This window comes from Leptopilina boulardi, unplaced genomic scaffold, assembly GCF_019393585.1.
Source record: "Leptopilina boulardi isolate dan_hultmark-lab unplaced genomic scaffold, ZJU_Lbou_2.1 LbouV2_372, whole genome shotgun sequence".
Taxonomy (NCBI): domain Eukaryota; kingdom Metazoa; phylum Arthropoda; class Insecta; order Hymenoptera; family Figitidae; genus Leptopilina; species Leptopilina boulardi.
The window spans coordinates 1,639,905-1,659,417 of NW_026137943.1; the positions used below are offsets into that span (position 1 = coordinate 1,639,905).

At 29.6% G+C, this 19,513-nt stretch overlaps 1 protein-coding gene across 1 annotated transcript in view; it reads right to left on the reverse strand.

The window, feature by feature from the left end:
• Window positions 1-18,573, reverse strand: part of LOC127287713 (zinc finger protein 423 homolog) — a 100,453-nt gene extending 81,880 nt beyond the window's left edge. The window contains exons 1-3 of the mRNA XM_051314795.1: window positions 18,153-18,573; window positions 8,102-8,179; window positions 7,071-7,136 (exon numbers count right to left, since the gene is read on the reverse strand). Of these exons, the coding sequence (XP_051170752.1) occupies window positions 7,071-7,136; window positions 8,102-8,179; window positions 18,153-18,192 (184 nt within the window). The 5' untranslated portion in view covers window positions 18,193-18,573. The remainder of the gene's footprint in view (window positions 1-7,070; window positions 7,137-8,101; window positions 8,180-18,152) is intronic.
• Window positions 18,574-19,513: the final 940 nt, after the last annotated feature.

Consider the following 19,513-nt stretch of genomic DNA (forward strand, 5'->3'; position numbering starts at 1 on the left):
TTTTTTTTGACGAAAATCGCGTTTTTGGTTATAAAATAGGTCTTCCTCTACTCGGATCGGGCTGTCAATTTTTTTCTACACTTTTAGGTGTATTTTGTGCAAGAAATTGCAATAAAATAGTGTGCCTAAGAAAAATTGAATTTTTTTGAAAATTTTTTTTTGGCGAAATACGCTTTAATGGTCATAAAAATGGTGTTCCTCTACTCGGATCGGGCTATCAATTTTTTTCTACACTTTTACGTGTATTTTCTGCAAGAAATTGCAATAAAATAGTGTGCCTAAGAAAAATTGAATGTTTTTGAAAATTTTTTTTTGACGAAAATCGCGTTTTTGGTCATAAAAAAGGTCTTCCTCTACTCGGATCGGGCTGTCAATTTTTTTCTACACTTTTAGGTGTATTTTGTGCAAGAAATTGCAATAAAATAGTGTGCCTAAGAAAAATTGAATGTTTTTGAAAATTTTTTTTTGACGAAAATCGCTTTAATGGTCATAAAAATGGTGTTCCTCTACTCGGATCCTTCTGTCAATTTTTTTCTACACTTTTAGGTGTATTTTGTGCAAGAAATTGCAATAAAATAGTGTGCCTAAGAAAAATTGAATGTTTTTGAAAAATTTTTTTTGACGAAAATCGCTTTAATGGTCATAAAAATGGTGTTCCTCTACTCGGATCCTTCTGTCAATTTTTTTCTACACTTTTAGGTGTATTTTGTGCAAGAAATTGCAATAAAATAGTGTGCCTAAGAAAAATTGAATGTTTTTGAAAATTTTTTTTTGACGAAAATCACTTCAATGGTCATAAAAATGGTGTTCCTCTACTCGGATCGGGCTGTCAATTTTTTTCTACACTTTTAGGTGTATTTTGTGCAAGAAATTGCAATAAAATAGTGTGCCTAAGAAAAATTGAATGTTTTTGAAAATTTTTTTTTGACGTAAATCGCTTTAATGGTCATAAAAATGGTGTTCCTCTACTCGGATCGGGCTGTCAATTTTTTTCTACACTTTTAGGTGTATTTTGTGCAAGAAATTGCAATAAAATAGTGTGCCTAAGAAAAATTGAATGTTTTTGAAAATTTTTTTTTGACGAAAATCGCTTTAATGGTCATAAAAATGGTGTTCCTCTACTCGGATCGGGCTGTCAATTTTTTTCTACACTTTTAGGTGTATTTTGTGCAAGAAATTGCAATAAAATAGTGTGCCTAAGAAAAATTGAATGTTTTTGAAAAATTTTTTTTGACGAAAATCGCTTTAATGGTCATAAAAATGGTGTTCCTCTACTCGGATCCTTCTGTCAATTTTTTTCTACACTTTTAGGTGTATTTTGTGCAAGAAATTGCAATAAAATAGTGTGCCTAAGAAAAATTGAATGTTTTTGAAAATTTTTTTTTGACGAAAATCGCTTTAATGGTCATAAAAATGGTGTTCCTCTACTCGGATCCTTCTGTCAATTTTTTTCTACACTTTTAGGTGTATTTTGTGCAAGAAATTGCAATAAAATAGTGTGCCTAAGAAAAATTGAATTTTTTTGAAAATTTTTTTTTGACGAAAATCGCTTTAATGGTCATAAAAATGGTGTTCCTCTACTCGGATAGGGCTGTCAATTTTTTTCTACACTTTTAGGTGTATTTTGTGCAAGAAATTGCAATAAAATAGTGTGCCTAAGAAAAATTGAATGTTTTTGAAAAATTTTTTTTGACGAAAATCGCTTTAATGGTCATAAAAATGGTGTTCCTCTACTCGGATCCTTCTGTCAATTTTTTTCTACACTTTTAGGTGTATTTTGTGCAAGAAATTGCAATAAAATAGTGTGCCTAAGAAAAATTGAATGTTTTTGAAAATTTTTTTTTGACGAAAATCACTTCAATGGTCATAAAAATGGTGTTCCTCTACTCGGATCGGGCTGTCAATTTTTTTCTACACTTTTAGGTGTATTTTGTGCAAGAAATTGCAATAAAATAGTGTGCCTAAGAAAAATTGAATGTTTTTGAAAATTTTTTTTTGACGTAAATCGCTTTAATGGTCATAAAAATGGTGTTCCTCTACTCGGATCGGGCTGTCAATTTTTTTCTACACTTTTAGGTGTATTTTGTGCAAGAAATTGCAATAAAATAGTGTGCCTAAGAAAAATTGAATGTTTTTGAAAATTTTTTTTTGACGAAAATCGCGTTTTTGGTCATAAAATAGGTCTTCCTCTACTCGGATCGGGCTGTCAATTTTTTTCTACACTTTTAGGTGTATTTTGTGCAAGAAATTGCAATAAAATAGTGTGCCTAAGAAAAATTGAATTTTTTTGAAAATTTTTTTTTGGCGAAATACGCTTTAATGGTCATAAAAATGGTGTTCCTCTACTCGGATCGGGCTATCAATTTTTTTCTACACTTTTACGTGTATTTTCTGCAAGAAATTGCAATAAAATAGTGTGCCTAAGAAAAATTGAATGTTTTTGAAAATTTTTTTTTGACGAAAATCGCGTTTTTGGTCATAAAAAAGGTCTTCCTCTACTCGGATCGGGCTGTCAATTTTTTTCTACACTTTTAGGTGTATTTTGTGCAAGAAATTGCAATAAAATAGTGTGCCTAAGAAAAATTGAATGTTTTTGAAAATTTTTTTTTGACGAAAATCGCTTTAATGGTCATAAAAATGGTGTTCCTCTACTCGGATCCTTCTGTCAATTTTTTTCTACACTTTTAGGTGTATTTTGTGCAAGAAATTGCAATAAAATAGTGTGCCTAAGAAAAATTGAAGGTTTTTGAAAATTTTTTTTTGACGAAAATCGCTTTAATGGTCATAAAAATGGTGTTCCTCTACTCGGATCCTTCTGTCAATTTTTTTCTACACTTTTAGGTGTATTTTGTGCAAGAAATTGCAATAAAATAGTGTGCCTAAGAAAAATTGAATTTTTTTGAAAATTTTTTTTTGACGAAAATCGCTTTAATGGTCATAAAAATGGTGTTCCTCTACTCGGATAGGGCTGTCAATTTTTTTCTACACTTTTAGGTGTATTTTGTGCAAGAAATTGCAATAAAATAGTGTGCCTAAGAAAAATTGAATGTTTTTGAAAATTTTTTTTTGACGAAAATCGCGTTAATGGTCATAAAAATGGTGTTCCACTACTCGGATCGGGCTGTCAATTTTTTTCTACACTTTTAGGTGTATTTTGTGCAAGAAATTGCAATAAAATAGTGTGCCTAAGAAAAATTGAATGTTTTTGAAAATTTTTTTTTGACGAAAATCACTTTAATGGTCATAAAAATGGTGTTCCTCTACTCGGATCCTTCTGTCAATTTTTTTCTACACTTTTAGGTGTATTTTGTGCAAGAAATTGCAATAAAATAGTGTGCCTAAGAAAAATTGAATGTTTTTGAAAATTTTTTTTTGACGAAAATCGCTTTAATGGTCATAAAAATGGTGTTCCTCTACTCGGATCGGGCTGTCAATTTTTTTCTACACTTTTAGGTGTATTTTGTGCAAGAAATTGCAATAAAATAGTGTGCCTAAGAAAAATTGAATGTTTTTGAAAATTTTTTTTTGACGAAAATCGCATTAATGGTCATAAAAATGGTGTTCCTCTACTCGGATCGGGCTGTCAATTTTTTTCTACACTTTTAGGTGTATTTTGTGCAAGAAATTGCAATAAAATAGTGTGCCTAAGAAAAATTGAATGTTTTTGAAAATTTTTTTTTGACGAAAATCGCTTTAATGGTCATAAAAATGGTGTTCCTCTACTCGGATCGGGCTGTCATTTTTTTTCTACACTTTTAGGTGTATTTTGTGCAAGAATTTGCAATAAAATAGTGTGCCTAAGAAAAATTGAATTTTTTTGAAAATTTTTTTTTGACGAAAATCGCTTTAATGGTCATAAAAATGGTGTTCCTCTACTCGGATAGGGCTGTCAATTTTTTTCTACACTTTTAGGTGTATTTTGTGCAAGAATTTGCAATAAAATAGTGTGCCTAAGAAAAATTGAATGTTTTTGAAAATTTTTTTTTGGCGAAAATCGCTTTAATGGTCATAAAAATGGTGTTCCTCTACTCGGATCCTTCTGTCAATTTTTTTCTACACTTTTAGGTGTATTTTGTGCAAGAAATTGCAATAAAATAGTGTGCCTAAGAAAAATTGAAGGTTTTTGAAAATTTTTTTTTGGCGAAAATCGCTTTAATGGTCATAAAAATGGTGTTCCTCTACTCGGATCGGGCTGTCAATTTTTTTCTACACTTTTAGGTGTATTTTGTGCAAGAATTTGAAATAAAATCGTCTGCCTAAGAAAAAATGGTTTTTTTTGGAAACTTTTTTTCATTAAATTATAATTTTTCTCTTTTTGTTTGTGAAAAAATTTTCAAATATTTTATTAAATATTTATTATTTTCTTTTTGTAATTGAAAATTGTCTAATTCAAAATAGTCCGCGACAATAAATGTAATTGCGTGTGTGGTTATCAAGTAATTGATTAATACAATATTGACCCATTTAGAAAACACGCGGGCTTATCGATTCGACTAAATTAACCACCAGTGCGAAAACCCATTTAATCGAATTCTCTGAAAATGTTACCAATCATTTTCTATACTCCTCTAATAATTTTTACAAAAATAGTTTTTCAAAAAATTTGTTTCAAATTATATTTAATTCAAATAATCCGGTTACTTAATTATTGTCAAATAAATAATCAAATGATTTCTGAATTTAAATAATTGAATTAAATAAACTTTATTTGAACCAATAATTTTTTTTATTTGAAATCAATACCATTTATTTGACTCAAATAATAATTATTTGATATACAATTAAATATTTATTTGATACAAATAAATATTTATTTAATACAAAAAAATATTTATTTGATAATAATCAAGTAAACGATTATTTGAATCAAATAAATTTTTTTTTTCAGTTTTTCATAATCATATTTTTTTAAAATTTAAGTTTCCTTTTTTTGTGAACGTATAAAAATGTGTGATTGTTTGAAAATATTTTTTTATTCAAGCTGATGGTGAAAAATGTAATTTAAAAAAACCAAATATAGATTATATATATATATATGGTGTGAGAAGAAAAAAATGTCACATATTCTCCTGTTACAGATTATATAATTGAGTAACATTCACGTGTCGAGACAATGTCTCTCTTGCGTATTTTCTGTGTACATCGGGAGCAGTTAAAAATGTGAATACGTTCAATTCAACACGTTCACTGAAAATGAAGCCTCGTTTTTATTATAACCAATCAGTTGTATGATGTTAGAAACACATATGACTATTTTTTTTAACAAATAATACAATATTCAAAAAAAAAGAATATTATTTTTTCATTTTTATTTATTTAAAAAAATTTATTTTTTGCCACATGTAATATAATTTCATTCGATGGGAGAAAAAATATATTTTTCGTTTTTTATGTGTGTATACACAATACCTAAATACAAGTATATATATATATATATATAATACCGACGTAATAATAGAAGAAGTCCGATATTTTCAGGTAAGCAGATAGAACAAGCTCCCGAGGGAATAAAAAGTCTCCTTTGGGATTTAGTCTCGTCCGAGCTCTTCCAAGCTGGTTTTACCTTTCGAGTATAAAGCGAGTAAGTACACTCGGAGGAAACTTGCAATAATAATTGACCACGTCAAAGCGGAAAATGTTTCTCGATCGAAATTATATTTTTTTTTCTTTTTATTTCTCAAAAAGAACTATATTTTTAATTTATTTTTTTCCCATTTTTTTGAATAATTATTTTATTCTTATTTATTTATTATTATTTTACAAATTATATATATATATATTAAAATGTGAATTTAATTATAAAGAAAAATTTCCTCTATTTACGAGCTAAAGAAAAATATTTTCAAGAGAGGTCAAAATAACACGAGAATCAATTATTCGATGCACAGCAAAACTTTCCTTTTAACGGTTTAAACTTTCCAACATAATATAACAACATGTGCGCTAAGTCCTTTGATAATGTAGAACTATATATGACGTATTAAATATCAACAAATGATAAATAAACATATTCTGATTAGATTAAAAAAGAAATTCCTCCCTAGTAATTAAAATTCAAAAAAATTTATAATTTTTCAAAAATCTAGACATTTTTTATTTGCTTTTCCTTAATTTTTCAAATATAAATAAAATTGAAAAAAATATATTTAAAATTACATCTTGTTACGAGAACAATTATAATTCTTATTATTATTATTATTATTATTATTTTTATTAGAGTCCAATAGTGTATACGTTAACTATATGGCCGTATCGTTTTCAAAATCCCTTGGGGCAAAGAGGGGCATCGCATATTCATATACGATCTATGTTGGGATTGCATTTCTTGAACAAGTTTAAACAATGACACGCCTCAATGCATTGTTTCAGGGTACAACGCACGAAGTCTTATTGTCTCCAGAGAATAGATGACAGAAAAAAAAACAAACAAATTCACAAGGGATACAACTCAATTTTTGACAAACATTTGTATTTGTAATTATTATCTTTCGTTAAAACGATTTTAATTTTTTTTTTTTGCATTTTTCAATATCTGGTCTGACCAAAAAAATTTTTACTACTGGAAATAGTTGTTACTATATATGCTTATTGTTTAAATCACTCTCTAGTCGGACTAAAAATAATATTAACTATATACTGATATACTGATTTTTGTTGTACGATAATAAATTGACTGTTACTACTTGTATTAATGTTACAAGAACTGAGAAAATTTTGGTCTGACTAAAAATGAGATTAACTACTGATTAGAAATTAAAAGAATTGCGCTGTCTAAGTGAAACAAATTTTTACTACTGAAAGGAAATTAAAAAAATTTCTCAGTCTGACTAAAAATGACTTTTACCACTGAAACGGTAATTAAAAATATTTATTAGTCTGACTAAAATTGACTTTTACTACTGTCACAAAATTGTTAAATTTTTTTAATTCAGTCTGACTATTAATTGGCTATTACTACTGATACTAATGTTAAAATAAATGAAAAAAATTCTGTCTGATTGCAAATAGACTTTCACTACTGATACCGTTTCCATGACAAACGTTACCATAGCTTCTCTCATATTTTTTACCTTTCGAATGACGACTGAAGGCTCTTTGCAATTCTTCCTCTTCTTCCTCCTCATCGTCATCTTCATCTGTAAAAAAAAAGCATAATTTATTTATCAAAACCAAAATAGTTATTAGTAACTAAAAATAAATTAATTTACTTGAAACAATTACAAATTTAAATGAATGTTGTAAAAACTTTTTGATGTCTTAAACCACTTTAACCAAAAGTTGTTAAATGACAAAAGACACTAGTTTATTTTTAAGAGAAAATTGTTATAAATTGTTAGGGTGACATTTATCATTTACTTATTAGCATTTGCAAACACACTGTGGATTATCAAGGGAGATTTACATTCGGGTGCAAATGAACGTGTGCCTATTTGCTTTTGTATACATATATATATATATATAGTTGTGTAGTTTGACATTCTCTCTTCTCTCACCTATAAACACTATATATACTCGAGGAATAATATTACGTATAATATGAATGTAATACGGAATATATAATGTAATATTCTCTCATACAACAACAGTTTACACGTCCGAATGAAAACAAGGGGGTATATATATGAAGGAATAAGTTAAAAGGGACGTCATCATTTAATGTATCCCATACAAAAACAGTTATATGTATAAATATAGTTACAAATATAACCGCAAAGTGTAGTTATTTAGCCGGAACTTGACGCCAGTATAGAAACACCTTCAATGTGTTAGACATGTTGGTATCGACAAACTCTATATGTCCTTTTGCGAGTCCTTTATATATTATGTTCTACACGTATATTGTATCTGTATATATATATATATATATATATATATATATATATATATATATATATATATATATATGTATATATTCAAAAGGCAAAGTTTAACAATAATCTTAGGAGAATCCACTATATTTATCGTTTCAATATTGACAACTATTGTCATCCAACAAAACATTTCTAAAAGTTAAGAGATTGTAATTAAAATTTTCTATTTTCCTACTATTTAATCGAAATTGCAATTTAAAAAAATCCCTTATTTTTCTAATAAAAATTACCTTTCACTATCGTTTCTTCATCTTGTTCTGAATTTTCAAGGACACTTGGTTCAGGACCTTCTGCCCACTCTTCATCTCCTGGAAAAAAAACGAACAATTTTTTTTTTCTTTAACGAAAATTATATCTAAAAATTTACTATTTTATAAATTTTTATTTGAAATTTTTATTCGATAAAATTTAGTGGAAAAAATATACAAAATTCAATATTTAAAAAAAAAATAAATTATATATATGTGTAGGTTATGTGACAGATGGCAATGAGTTAGAGAATTTTTGGAAAGAGAAATGTTTATCAAACTATGCAAAACAGTGAATGGCAGATGTGACCGTTTTATTACGGGAGACCGCAAAATTAAACAAAACAAAACAAAAAAAAAACTGCTACTGACAGTGACCGTTTGTTATTTGCGTTTATAGTATAAAATCATGTATACGTGAAACTTGCCACTTTAGCAATTAACTACGTTGGGAAAAGAGAAAGAGAGAGAAAGGAGAAATTTGGCTATATAGAAATTTATTTAACAAATAAAACAGGTTTTTATTTATTTCCTAGTTTGTTCTAAACCACGCCTATTGTTTCCAAATTTGTCCTCAATTACGCCCATTGTTTCCTATTTATTCTAAACCACGCCTTTTTAGGTCCTAATTTGATAAAAACCACGCCTACTGTTTCTTAATTTGTCCTAAACTACGCCAACTGCTACTTAAATTATCCCAAACCACGCCTATTGTTTTTAATTTGACCTAAACCACGCCTACTGTTTCTTAATTTGTCCTAAACTACGCCCATTATTTTCTTACTGATCCTATACTACGACTAATGTTTCCTAATTTGACCTAAACCACGCCTATTATTTCTTAAATTGTCCAAAACCACGCCTATTATTCCTGAATTTATCCTAAACCACTCCTACCGCTTCTTAAATTGTCCCAAACCACGCCTATTGTTTCTTAATTTGTCCTAAACCACGCCTACTGTTTCTTAATTTGTCCTAAACTACGCCCATTGTTTTCTTATTGGTCCTATACTACGACTAATTTTTCCTAATTTGACCTAAACCACGCCTATTATTTCTTAAATTGGCCAAAACCACGCCTATTATTTACTATTTATCCTAAACAAACAATTGTAAAAAATATATTTTTCACTGTCAGAAACAGATTACAGTGAATGTGGAATAAATTTTAAATAAAGCAACAAGAGATCGAGAGGGAAAGAGAGAGAAAGAGGGGGGGAAACGATCCTTGATAATTAGCTTGACAACAAGGAGGAATTAGAAACGAAGCATGTTGCTCGCAGGTGAAAGACAGAAACCACGCTAATAATAATCAAGATTGTCCTGAACTGAACAATCAGCATGACTTCGTTATAATCTAAAGGTATTTGGTTGAGCGCACATTTAGATGTCAGACAATGAGGAATGGATGCGCATTACAAACGCAAAGGGTAATGGAAGGCTTAAACAGAGCCTTTAAATATTCTAGAAGACAGGAATCAAAGTGCCACTTCTACTCTATACTATATATCCATTGAACTTTGAAACACCACTACCTTCTCTCCCCCACCCCAACAAACTGCGGTCTGCCAGACTCCTCTTTGTCAACCATTCATAAGCTTTGCATTGCCCCCCACCCCCACATTTCTCTCATCTCAAATGAAGAACCTATTTCAATCTCATCGATCATCCAACTTCCGTTACGAAACCCCAAACACGAGTTTCAGAATAGCAAATATCCGACCTTCCTCAATATTGCACTGTCTAAAAAAAATTACATTTATAAAATTTTTTTTTTACTTTTTTTAGAAAATTCTTCAATAGACATAAATATTTTTGTAATTCATCATTCTTTGATCATTTTTTAATAATTTTTTGAATAAATTAGAAAACTAAAGAACGTTGATTTGGCCAAGTTAGGACGAAGGAAGTGTGGTTTAGGACAAATTGGAAAGAATAAGCGTGATTTGCGACAAAATTAGGAAACAATGGGCGTAGTTTAGGACAAATTAAAAAATAATAGGCGAGGTTTTAGTCAAATTAAAAAACAGTAGGCCTGGTTTAGGACAAAATAGTAGACAATAGGCGTGGTTTTGGTCAAACTAGTACAAATGAGGCGTGGTTTAGCACAAAATAGTAAACAATAGGCGTGGTTTTGGTCAAACTAGGACGAATGATGAGTGGCTTAGAAAAAAATAATGAAAAAGTAGGTGTGGTTTTGGTTAAATTAGGACAAAAGAGGCGTGGTTTAGGACAAAATAGTAAAAAATAGGCGTGGTTTTAGTCAAACTAGGACGAATGAGGCGTGGTTTAGGACAAAATAGTAACCAATAAGTGTGGTTTTGGTCAAACTAGGACGAATGATGAGTGGCTTAGGAAAAAATAATGAAAAGTAGGTGTGGTTTTGGTTAAATTAGGACAAAGGAGGCGTAGTTTATGGCAAATTAAGAAATAGTAGGCGTGGTTTAGGACAAATTAAAAAACAATATGCGTGGTTTTGGTAAAATTAGGATAATAGAGACGTACTAGAGAACAAATAAGTAAACAGTAGGCGTAATTTGGAACAAATAGAAAAAAATAGGAGTAACTTAGGACAAATTAAGAATCTATAGGCGTGGTTTTCGGTCAAATCAGAACAAAGGGGGCGTGGTTTAGGAAACAATAAGCCATGCACTGTATGGGATTCAATTATTCAGTCAGATTTTCGAAGCTGAATATTTATTTTCTTCTTTTTTGTGCTTACTTTATTTATAAGAATCATCTTATCTTAATAAGACTAAAAACTATGTTTTTTGAGTGCTATATGAAGAGGAAAAAGAAAATGGAAAATCCGAGGTTGAAGATATATATATATATATATATATATATATATATATATAGAAGCTTCTCGCGTTCTCTCTGTTATCTTCAGGTTCTGGGAGACTCCAGTTTGAGGTGGAAAGCCGAAGGGAAGGATGATCCCAGGGGAGTCTGAGTCCGCGTCAGAGCTACCCTGGGTTCAATCCCAATGGACCAACACGGGCTTCTCCTCCACCTATACTGCTTCCAATGGCTGCTTGCCTGTCTCCCTGTCACTGGTCCAAGACATACGACGGTGTACACCAGATAGCGAGTCTCTATGTACCCGAGATAACCTGGAGGGGTTGCTTTATTCCGCATATCGATTAATGACACAAAACTCGAAACGAATCTCAGATGCGTGTTTCTATTCCTTTCGACTAAAGCTAAGAACGTTTCTCTCACAATTCTCCCGAGATTTATTCCCACCATTCTTCTTCTTCTTCTTCTTCTTTTTCTTCAAAAGTCAAAAACTTTTATTATTCCCATTCTTTTCCTTATTTTTTTTTTTCATATAATAGAAAGTAATTTAAATTGAAAAATATCTAATAGAAATATTTAATAGTAAAATAGAAAAAAAAATTGGTTCGGAAAAATACAATGAGAGATTAGAAAGAAGCGATATTAAGCTTAAACCTTGTGAATTAATACCAAAAAAAAATACAAGGTGCACTTTTCAAATTTCAAGCACTACAAGAGTCACTACTGAAAAATTTATATTCACCTGACAACCAAGTTCTTCTAAAGAAAGTTTCCTTATCCCCCAAAGGAGAATGTTGAATCTATCTTTTAATTCTTTAGCAAGCTAAAGGGGTGCAGTTTACCCCCAGTGGAAAATTTTCCTCTCAACTTTTGAAATATTTGTTATTATATATTTTAAAAGAGAGAAAAATTTATTGGTTTTTTCCAAAAAAAAAAAAAATATGAAAACACATTTTCGTTTATTTTCAAATTTTTTTATAATGGAAGGAAAATAATCTGATCTTTTGAAAAGAAAAAAATATATATATATATATTGAATTTCAATATGCAGTTAACGTTTTTGATGCATACATCCATTTAGTGGAATAAGGAAACTTAAAAGTTGGTTTGCTGAGATTGCAATACCTATTTTCTTAAGCTTATGTCACTTCTTATATATATATGTTAACACTTAGCCTTTCCATGAATGTTCATCTAGAATATAGGTACATTGGAAGAGGTATCTTATAGTTCTCAACCATCGTAAGTTTTAACCCCCTTCCCCTCTTTTTCAACCCTTCTCGTTATTACCTCCTCTCTCTCTATCTCTTTCTCTCTCCCACCCATGACAATATTTGCCATTACTCCTTTCTTACATATACGTAACAACCATCCAAGGAAACCACGTGTAACAAACATGTATACATATAAGACCTCAAGACTAGCTCGATATGATATAGCCAATCCCCTTACCTTTATAGTTATTACCTTATACCCAGCATGCCACCATTCTCGGTGAACTTAGCTTACCTTCAAATTGTTTACCGTATTTACGGCAGATTGAATTTTCTTCCTCGTTCGCGGTAATGCATACAAAACATTCTATAAACGGACAATTTTGATTTAGAGTTTTTTTTTTTTAAATAAATTCTAAAAAATTAAGCAAACAGAAAAAGTCAAATTTGGTTTCATTCATTTTATTTTCTATTTCCTATTTATATTGTTTCATTTGAAGAAAAAAAAATAATCTTTCTATTATGTGTACGTGATATAGAAAATGTTGCGAATCTCTCTCTCTCTCTCTCTCCCTCTCTTTCACAATATCCCAATGTTATCTCAATAGGAGCAAATATTTGCAGCAGCTGTAGAAACATAAGTTTACTTTTCCTCTATATTCGTTATGTGTGACAAAAAAAAAAAAAAAATATTTCTGCAAAGCTTACAAAAAATAAAATCTCAGAAATATAATACTTATATATAATTAAAAATATATATATATATATAACGAAAAATATAAAAGTTATAAGAATCCAAGGCGAAAACAAGCTGTTGTTTTAATAATACAACTGAGAGACAGAAACAGAGAGAAAATGACACGCGTTGTAATTACCCGAATCGTTGGAAAATCATAAAAAATAAAACAAAACAAAAAAAATTTTTTTTTTTTTTTTAAAGCTAAGAATATAATCCAACGTGGCACACAGCAGTATTAAAGTGATTATAACCACCAGTTGGGCTTAGTGCTGTCACTGCAAAAACTAATAACAGCTTAAATTTTAGAGGACCTACGATTACAGTATTAAGAGACTACGATAAGTTGAAATTTTCCTCCCCATTATATTCTCCTCTTCATTATTAAAAAAAAAAGAAGCTAAAATTCTCATTTTAAATGCAAAAACTCCCTATTTTATTATCACTTTCTATTTTCAAACAATAAAGCTAACAGTAATTTTTTGTTTTCTATAAGCCATACCCTTATTTTCGCCATTTTTTAAATCCCAAATGAAAAACGTTTATTTCTTTTTAATTCTTTACTTACTGTCCATTCATTTATCTAACAAATCTCAAACTACGCCTATTGTTTCCTAAATTATCTTAAACCACACTTCCTGTGTCCTAATTTGACCAAAACCACACTCATTATTTTGCTAATTTGTCTTAAACCACGCCTAATGTTTCTTTACTTGTCCTAAACTACGCTTACTGTTTACTATTTTGTCCTAAAAAATGCCTCCTAGGTTCTAATTTAACCGAAACCACCCCTATTTTTTATTAATTTGCCCCAAAGCACGCCTACTTTTTATTAGTTTGTCCAAAACCACGCCTACTTTTTATTAGTTTGTCATAAACTACGCCCACTGTTTGCTATTTTGTCCTAAACCACGCCTACTTCTTACTATTTTGTCCTAAACCACGCCTGTTTTTTATTAGCTTATTCTAAACTACGCCTACTGTTTAACATTTTGTCCTAAACCATGCCTACATTTTACTACTTTGTCCTAAACTACGCCTACTGTTAAATATTTTGTCCTCAACCACGCCTACTTTTTATTAGTTTGTCCTAAACCACACCTATTTTTTATTAATTTCCCCCAAACCACGCCTACTTTTTATTAGTTTGTCCAAAACCACGCCTACTTTCTATTAGTTTGTCCTAAAATACGCCTACTGTTTACTATTGTGTCCTAAACCACGCCTACTTCTTCCTACTTTGACCAAAACAACACCTACTTTTTCTTAATTTGTCATAAACTACGCCCACTGTTTGCTATTTTGTCCTAAACCACGCCTAAATTTTACTATTTCGTCCTAAACTACGCCTACTTTTTATTAGCTTATTCTAAACTACGCCTACTGTTTAACATTTTGTCCTAAACCACGCCTACATTTTACTTTTTTGTCCTAAACTACGCCTACTGTTAAATATTTTGTCCTCAACCACGCCTACTTTTTATTAGTTTGTCCTAAACCACGCCTACTTTTTCTTAATTTGTCCTAAACTACGCCTATTTTTTATTAGTTTGTCATAAACTGCGCCCACTGTTTGCTATTTTGTCCTAAACTACGCCTACTTTTTATTAGCTTATTCTAAACTACGCCTACTGTTTATCATTTTGTCCTTAACCACGCCTACTTTTTACTAGCTTATCCTTAACTACGCCTACTTCTTACTATTTTGTCCTAAACCACGCCTATTTTTTCTTATTTTTCTTGAACCACCCTTATTCTTTTCTATATTTCTTAAACCACGCCTCCTTCGTCCTAATTTTAACAAAGCCACGTTCTTTTCTTTTCTAATTTTGTTCTATAGTTTTCAAAAGTATTAGTGATAGATTACCTAAAAAGAAGTTTTGAAGAATAAACAATATTTTTATCTATTTGAGAATTTCTTTAAAAAAAAAAAATGTAAACAAAAAATTTGTAAAAATGTAAATTTTTTTAGACTACGAATCTCGATAACATTGGTTAATTATTACGTGGACGTAAATTAATTCCAAGCTAATAATTATGCATTTATGCTATACGCACAAATTACAATCACAGCTTTGCGAACCGGCATAATGTGCTTGATTTAGGTCATCGCGCCCTTGTCTGATTAATATGGATATCTACATATTTGTGTACTACATCAGAATTTAATTAATTACATAATTACATTCAATCATTTTAATTTGAAACCATCAATCAATTTTGTATATATTTATATATGTATTTTTTTGTTGATAAAATTTTTTTTTCAATTTAATATTAATATGAAAATATTTTTTTTTTATATAATATATTTATAGACATCGTTAAATATTTTTTTTCTATATCTTATAAGTAGTTTATTTAAATTAGTATATTAATAGAGAAATTCATCATATTGGAGACAATAATGCAAATTGTATACATGCATGCGAGGATTTAGATAATGTTTCGCTGTTCAGGTAAATAAATTAAAGTTTCCATTAACATCGTCAACTAGATGGCCAAATGGGAGAGAGGGAGAATTACGAATGTGATATGTTGAGTTTGAACTAAACTATCTATTGGTCCAATAGATGGGATTGGAACACATGAATCGAGAGAGAACTGTATATATATGTAGGGAGATTGTGATTTGAATCTATTAATATAGGTACGGCTCCGCAGCGGTTCATTATCGTGCATTAATTAGCGAACCCTATATCACGAAACGTTATGCATCCACAGTTTGGCTTTACACTCATGCATTCTCTCTCTCTCTCTCTCTCTCCCTATTTCAGTACAACTAACCACGAGCCCATAGCCAATGGTCAACATTCAAAGTTTAGTCCCGTCTGGATCTCTATTTTTCGCCTATCTACACAAATTACGATGGAAATTCGATTACGATCGAATTTGGATGTACAAACAATGTCCCAATGGCCTATTCGAACTGGGTGCGCGTCATAATGTTCCCACGTTGATATAAACATTGCGCAAAATGGAAACAACAAAAGTCTACATAGTATTGTTTTCATAAAAAAAAGAATTTATCAGTTTTTAATTTAAAAAAAAATACTTTTAATTAATCATTTTCCAGTTATACGAGAAACAATTGAAACTGTTTTTTTTATTAGAAAAAGAAAAAAAGAATTAACGCGTTAAAATGAGAAAGCGCTAATATACTCCGTCTTATTCCATGCGCTTTGCGCATGCGTTCCTTTTCTGAGAATAAAACCACGCGCATGCTTATTGACTACCGTTATCTGGTGGGGGATGCGCACAACAATTGCGCGTACCTACTTGTGCTTTCTTAATTCTAATCAAATTTTTTTTCAACAGAAAGCAACTATAATGAAAGAAAAATTGAATTTTAGTTTTTTTTTTGTGAATACTTATTTCAAATTTTAACCGACTGTAATTACGCAACGACAAATTATAATTATATCTAGTTTACACCAGTGTCGAATTCTCTCTCTCTCTCTCTCTCTCTCTCTGCAACTATGGTGCAAACATAGTTTCCAATTTCTACTGAAATACGGACACTGAGCTTTATTAACAAAGTATATGTGTTTAATATGACGCTGGCGAACTGTCATGATAGAGATGGAGAATCAAATTGAGGTGAGCAAGAGAGAGGGAGAGAGAGAGAACAGTGTCACAGTATGAGACAGAACGAGAAGGAATACAGTAGTCAATGGAGTAAGAGAAATACAGAAACAGAGAGAAGGAGCAAAGAGAGTGAGAGAGAGAGAGAGAGAAAGGGAGGATAGAGTGCTCACAAGAGTGAGAGAGAGAGGTAGTGCGACCAGAATTGGATAGGATAGGAGAACTGGTGATTACAGAGGCCGGGGATTCCCCTGGGAGAAGAGCTAGTCCCTCGGGCTTCCACCTAATTCCATCCTGGCTGACTACCGACTCTCTCTCTCTCTCTCTCTCACACCAATTCTACTGTATGTCTGCCTATGCTTTCAACCTCACCATTCCCCCCCCCCATACTGCCTCTAACCCCCAAAACCCATTCTCTTCTATCCGCAACGCCACAACCCGTCACTAACCCCCCCCTCCTCCCCCCACCTCTTTTACTACCCCACCAGCAATGAAATGCTCTCCACGTGCCTACGCGCAATAGAAACATAAACTCAGGAACCTTAATCTCATTCAAATTGATCGCTTTAAATGTCAACCTTATATTGAACTAATCTTGCATTCTATTTAATGATCCCTAAAACGAAATATTTTCAAAAAATTAATATGAAATTTTCTTAAAAAAAATTTGAATTTTAATCTTTTTAAGAATTCTACAAGATGTTTATTTTTAAATTTTAATTAACTGTAATTATTTTTTATTAGTAATTAATAAAAAATTATTATTATTATTTATGTTAATGTTTGTTAATTAAAAATAGTGGAGGGAATTTATTTTTTCTATTCTCTACTAGGTGGTAATGCAGATATTCATTTTATCAACGCATATATAGATAAGTGTGTAAAGAAAAAACTATCTATGTACATACGTTGGTAAAATAAATATCTTCGGTAAAATTGTTAAAGATTTAAAAAAAAATAATAACCGCTCAATTATTAAAACTAATGAAAATTTGTATTCTTGAATTTATTGTAGTTTTAAGTAAAAAATGATAAAAGATAAAAAAAAAATTTTTTTAACCACTTTCTATAATTCAAAACAATTTGTTATATATATATATATATATATATATATATATTTTACTAATTAGACAATTGCATGCAATGCATGTCAAGAATCATTTAAATTTGTTTATTATCTTAAACGTTCACCAATTTAGTAACTCTTTTAAATTAATTAACAGATTTTTGAATTTAATTCCGTTTAAATTAATTATAATACTATTCTTTTATTATATATTATTTTTAATTATTTTAAATCTGCAACAAGGACTAAAAATTACAGCCGTAATTGACTTTTTGTGATAAATGACTAAAGAAAAATTATAAATACCATTTACTATTAAATATTCGGTAAATATTTTAACAATAATAATTTTCTAATTCAATATTCAAAAGATAGAATATTTATAAAATATTTATATTAAGGAAATAATTATATTTATTTTAATATATAATGAGACAAAAAAGGGTATATTGTAAGTTTAAAAGGATAATATTTTCAAAAATTATTTTATATGAATAAAAACAAAAAAATAAATCATATACACAATACAAAAATATTCTTGTAAATTTAAAAACAAAATGAATAATTTAAAAAAAAAATACATGCAAAGAAAAAAATTTCTTAATTTAAAATTTTTGATAAAACAAAACATACTTTTGAGAGATCGTGGCTTGGCCTGTTTTCTTCTGGACATAGCACCATGAAATTATCACCTTTTTTTAAAAAATTAATTATAATAAATTAAGAAACAAAAAACAGAACTTGGTCCACGATATTTAGCACGCACGACACAATAAAAATGAAATCACATTTTTTATTTTAGAAATAAAAGTAAATAAATTGAAAAAATTAATTTTAATTTACAGTGATAGTCCAAACCACGTGGTATTTTTTTTTGTTGGTTTTTTTTTTTAAAATTTGTTAAACGTATCACGCGACGATAGAACCGAAAATTTTTGCGACAAGCGCGTTCGAAAGACACGCGACAAGTGCTTAACTATGATTATTTCCTTTGACTTCGGGGTAATCGGACGCATGCGGAGGACCTTCTGTTTTGTGTAGCGCAAGCGTTCGCAGCCTCAGATAAACCTGATCTACCTTTATATTCGTATAAAATCATCAAAATCACACTGCCCCCCCCTCTCCCCTCCCCCAACCCTTAATCTCATTATATTGACTATAAATAAATAAATAAATTAATAAAAGACAATTATTGACTTTTCTTATAAGTGAAATTATTTTTTTGATCCCTCTCTTTTTATATATAGGAGATTTAAAATTTACAATAAATTTTTTTGTATTTGTTTTAAAACACGATACAAAATTTGTAAAATTATAAAAAATTACTATTATATTATTATATATTATCAAAGCAAATAATAATATTATGAATCACTTTTGAAATTCAAACAATGACTTTTGATAGTATATAATAACAAAAACATGAGACGACAACTAAACCGCAGCATATAGAAGAAAAGACAAAAGGAGAAACAAAAGACAAGAAAATTTAAACTCAACCCTAAAGTAAATCCTAAATTTTATCTCGAAAATAATTTCACGTCACAAAATTCAAAAAAAAAGAAACTTCCTCTTCTTGTAACTTTTTCTTCTTTCATTTCTTTTCCTCAAAATTGTTCATTCGCTAGTTCTTTTTAAACAAATACCGCAATTTAACTGAAATACTTACTAATTATTACTAATTACTAAATATTACTTATTACTAATTATTACTAATTACTAATTACTAATTACTAATTACTAATTACTAATTACTAATTACTATTTACTAATTACTAATTACTAATTACTAATTACTAATTGCTAATTAATACTAATTACTAATTATTAATAATTAATAATAATAAACGAAGAATTAATATTTAAATAAATATTTAATATAAATATATTTTAAAAAATAAATAAAAAATTATATGAAAATAAATAAAATAAAAAAATTTACTAAAGTTAAATTTCAAATTTCGCGCATTATTACTCTACAACGTTGCTCTGTT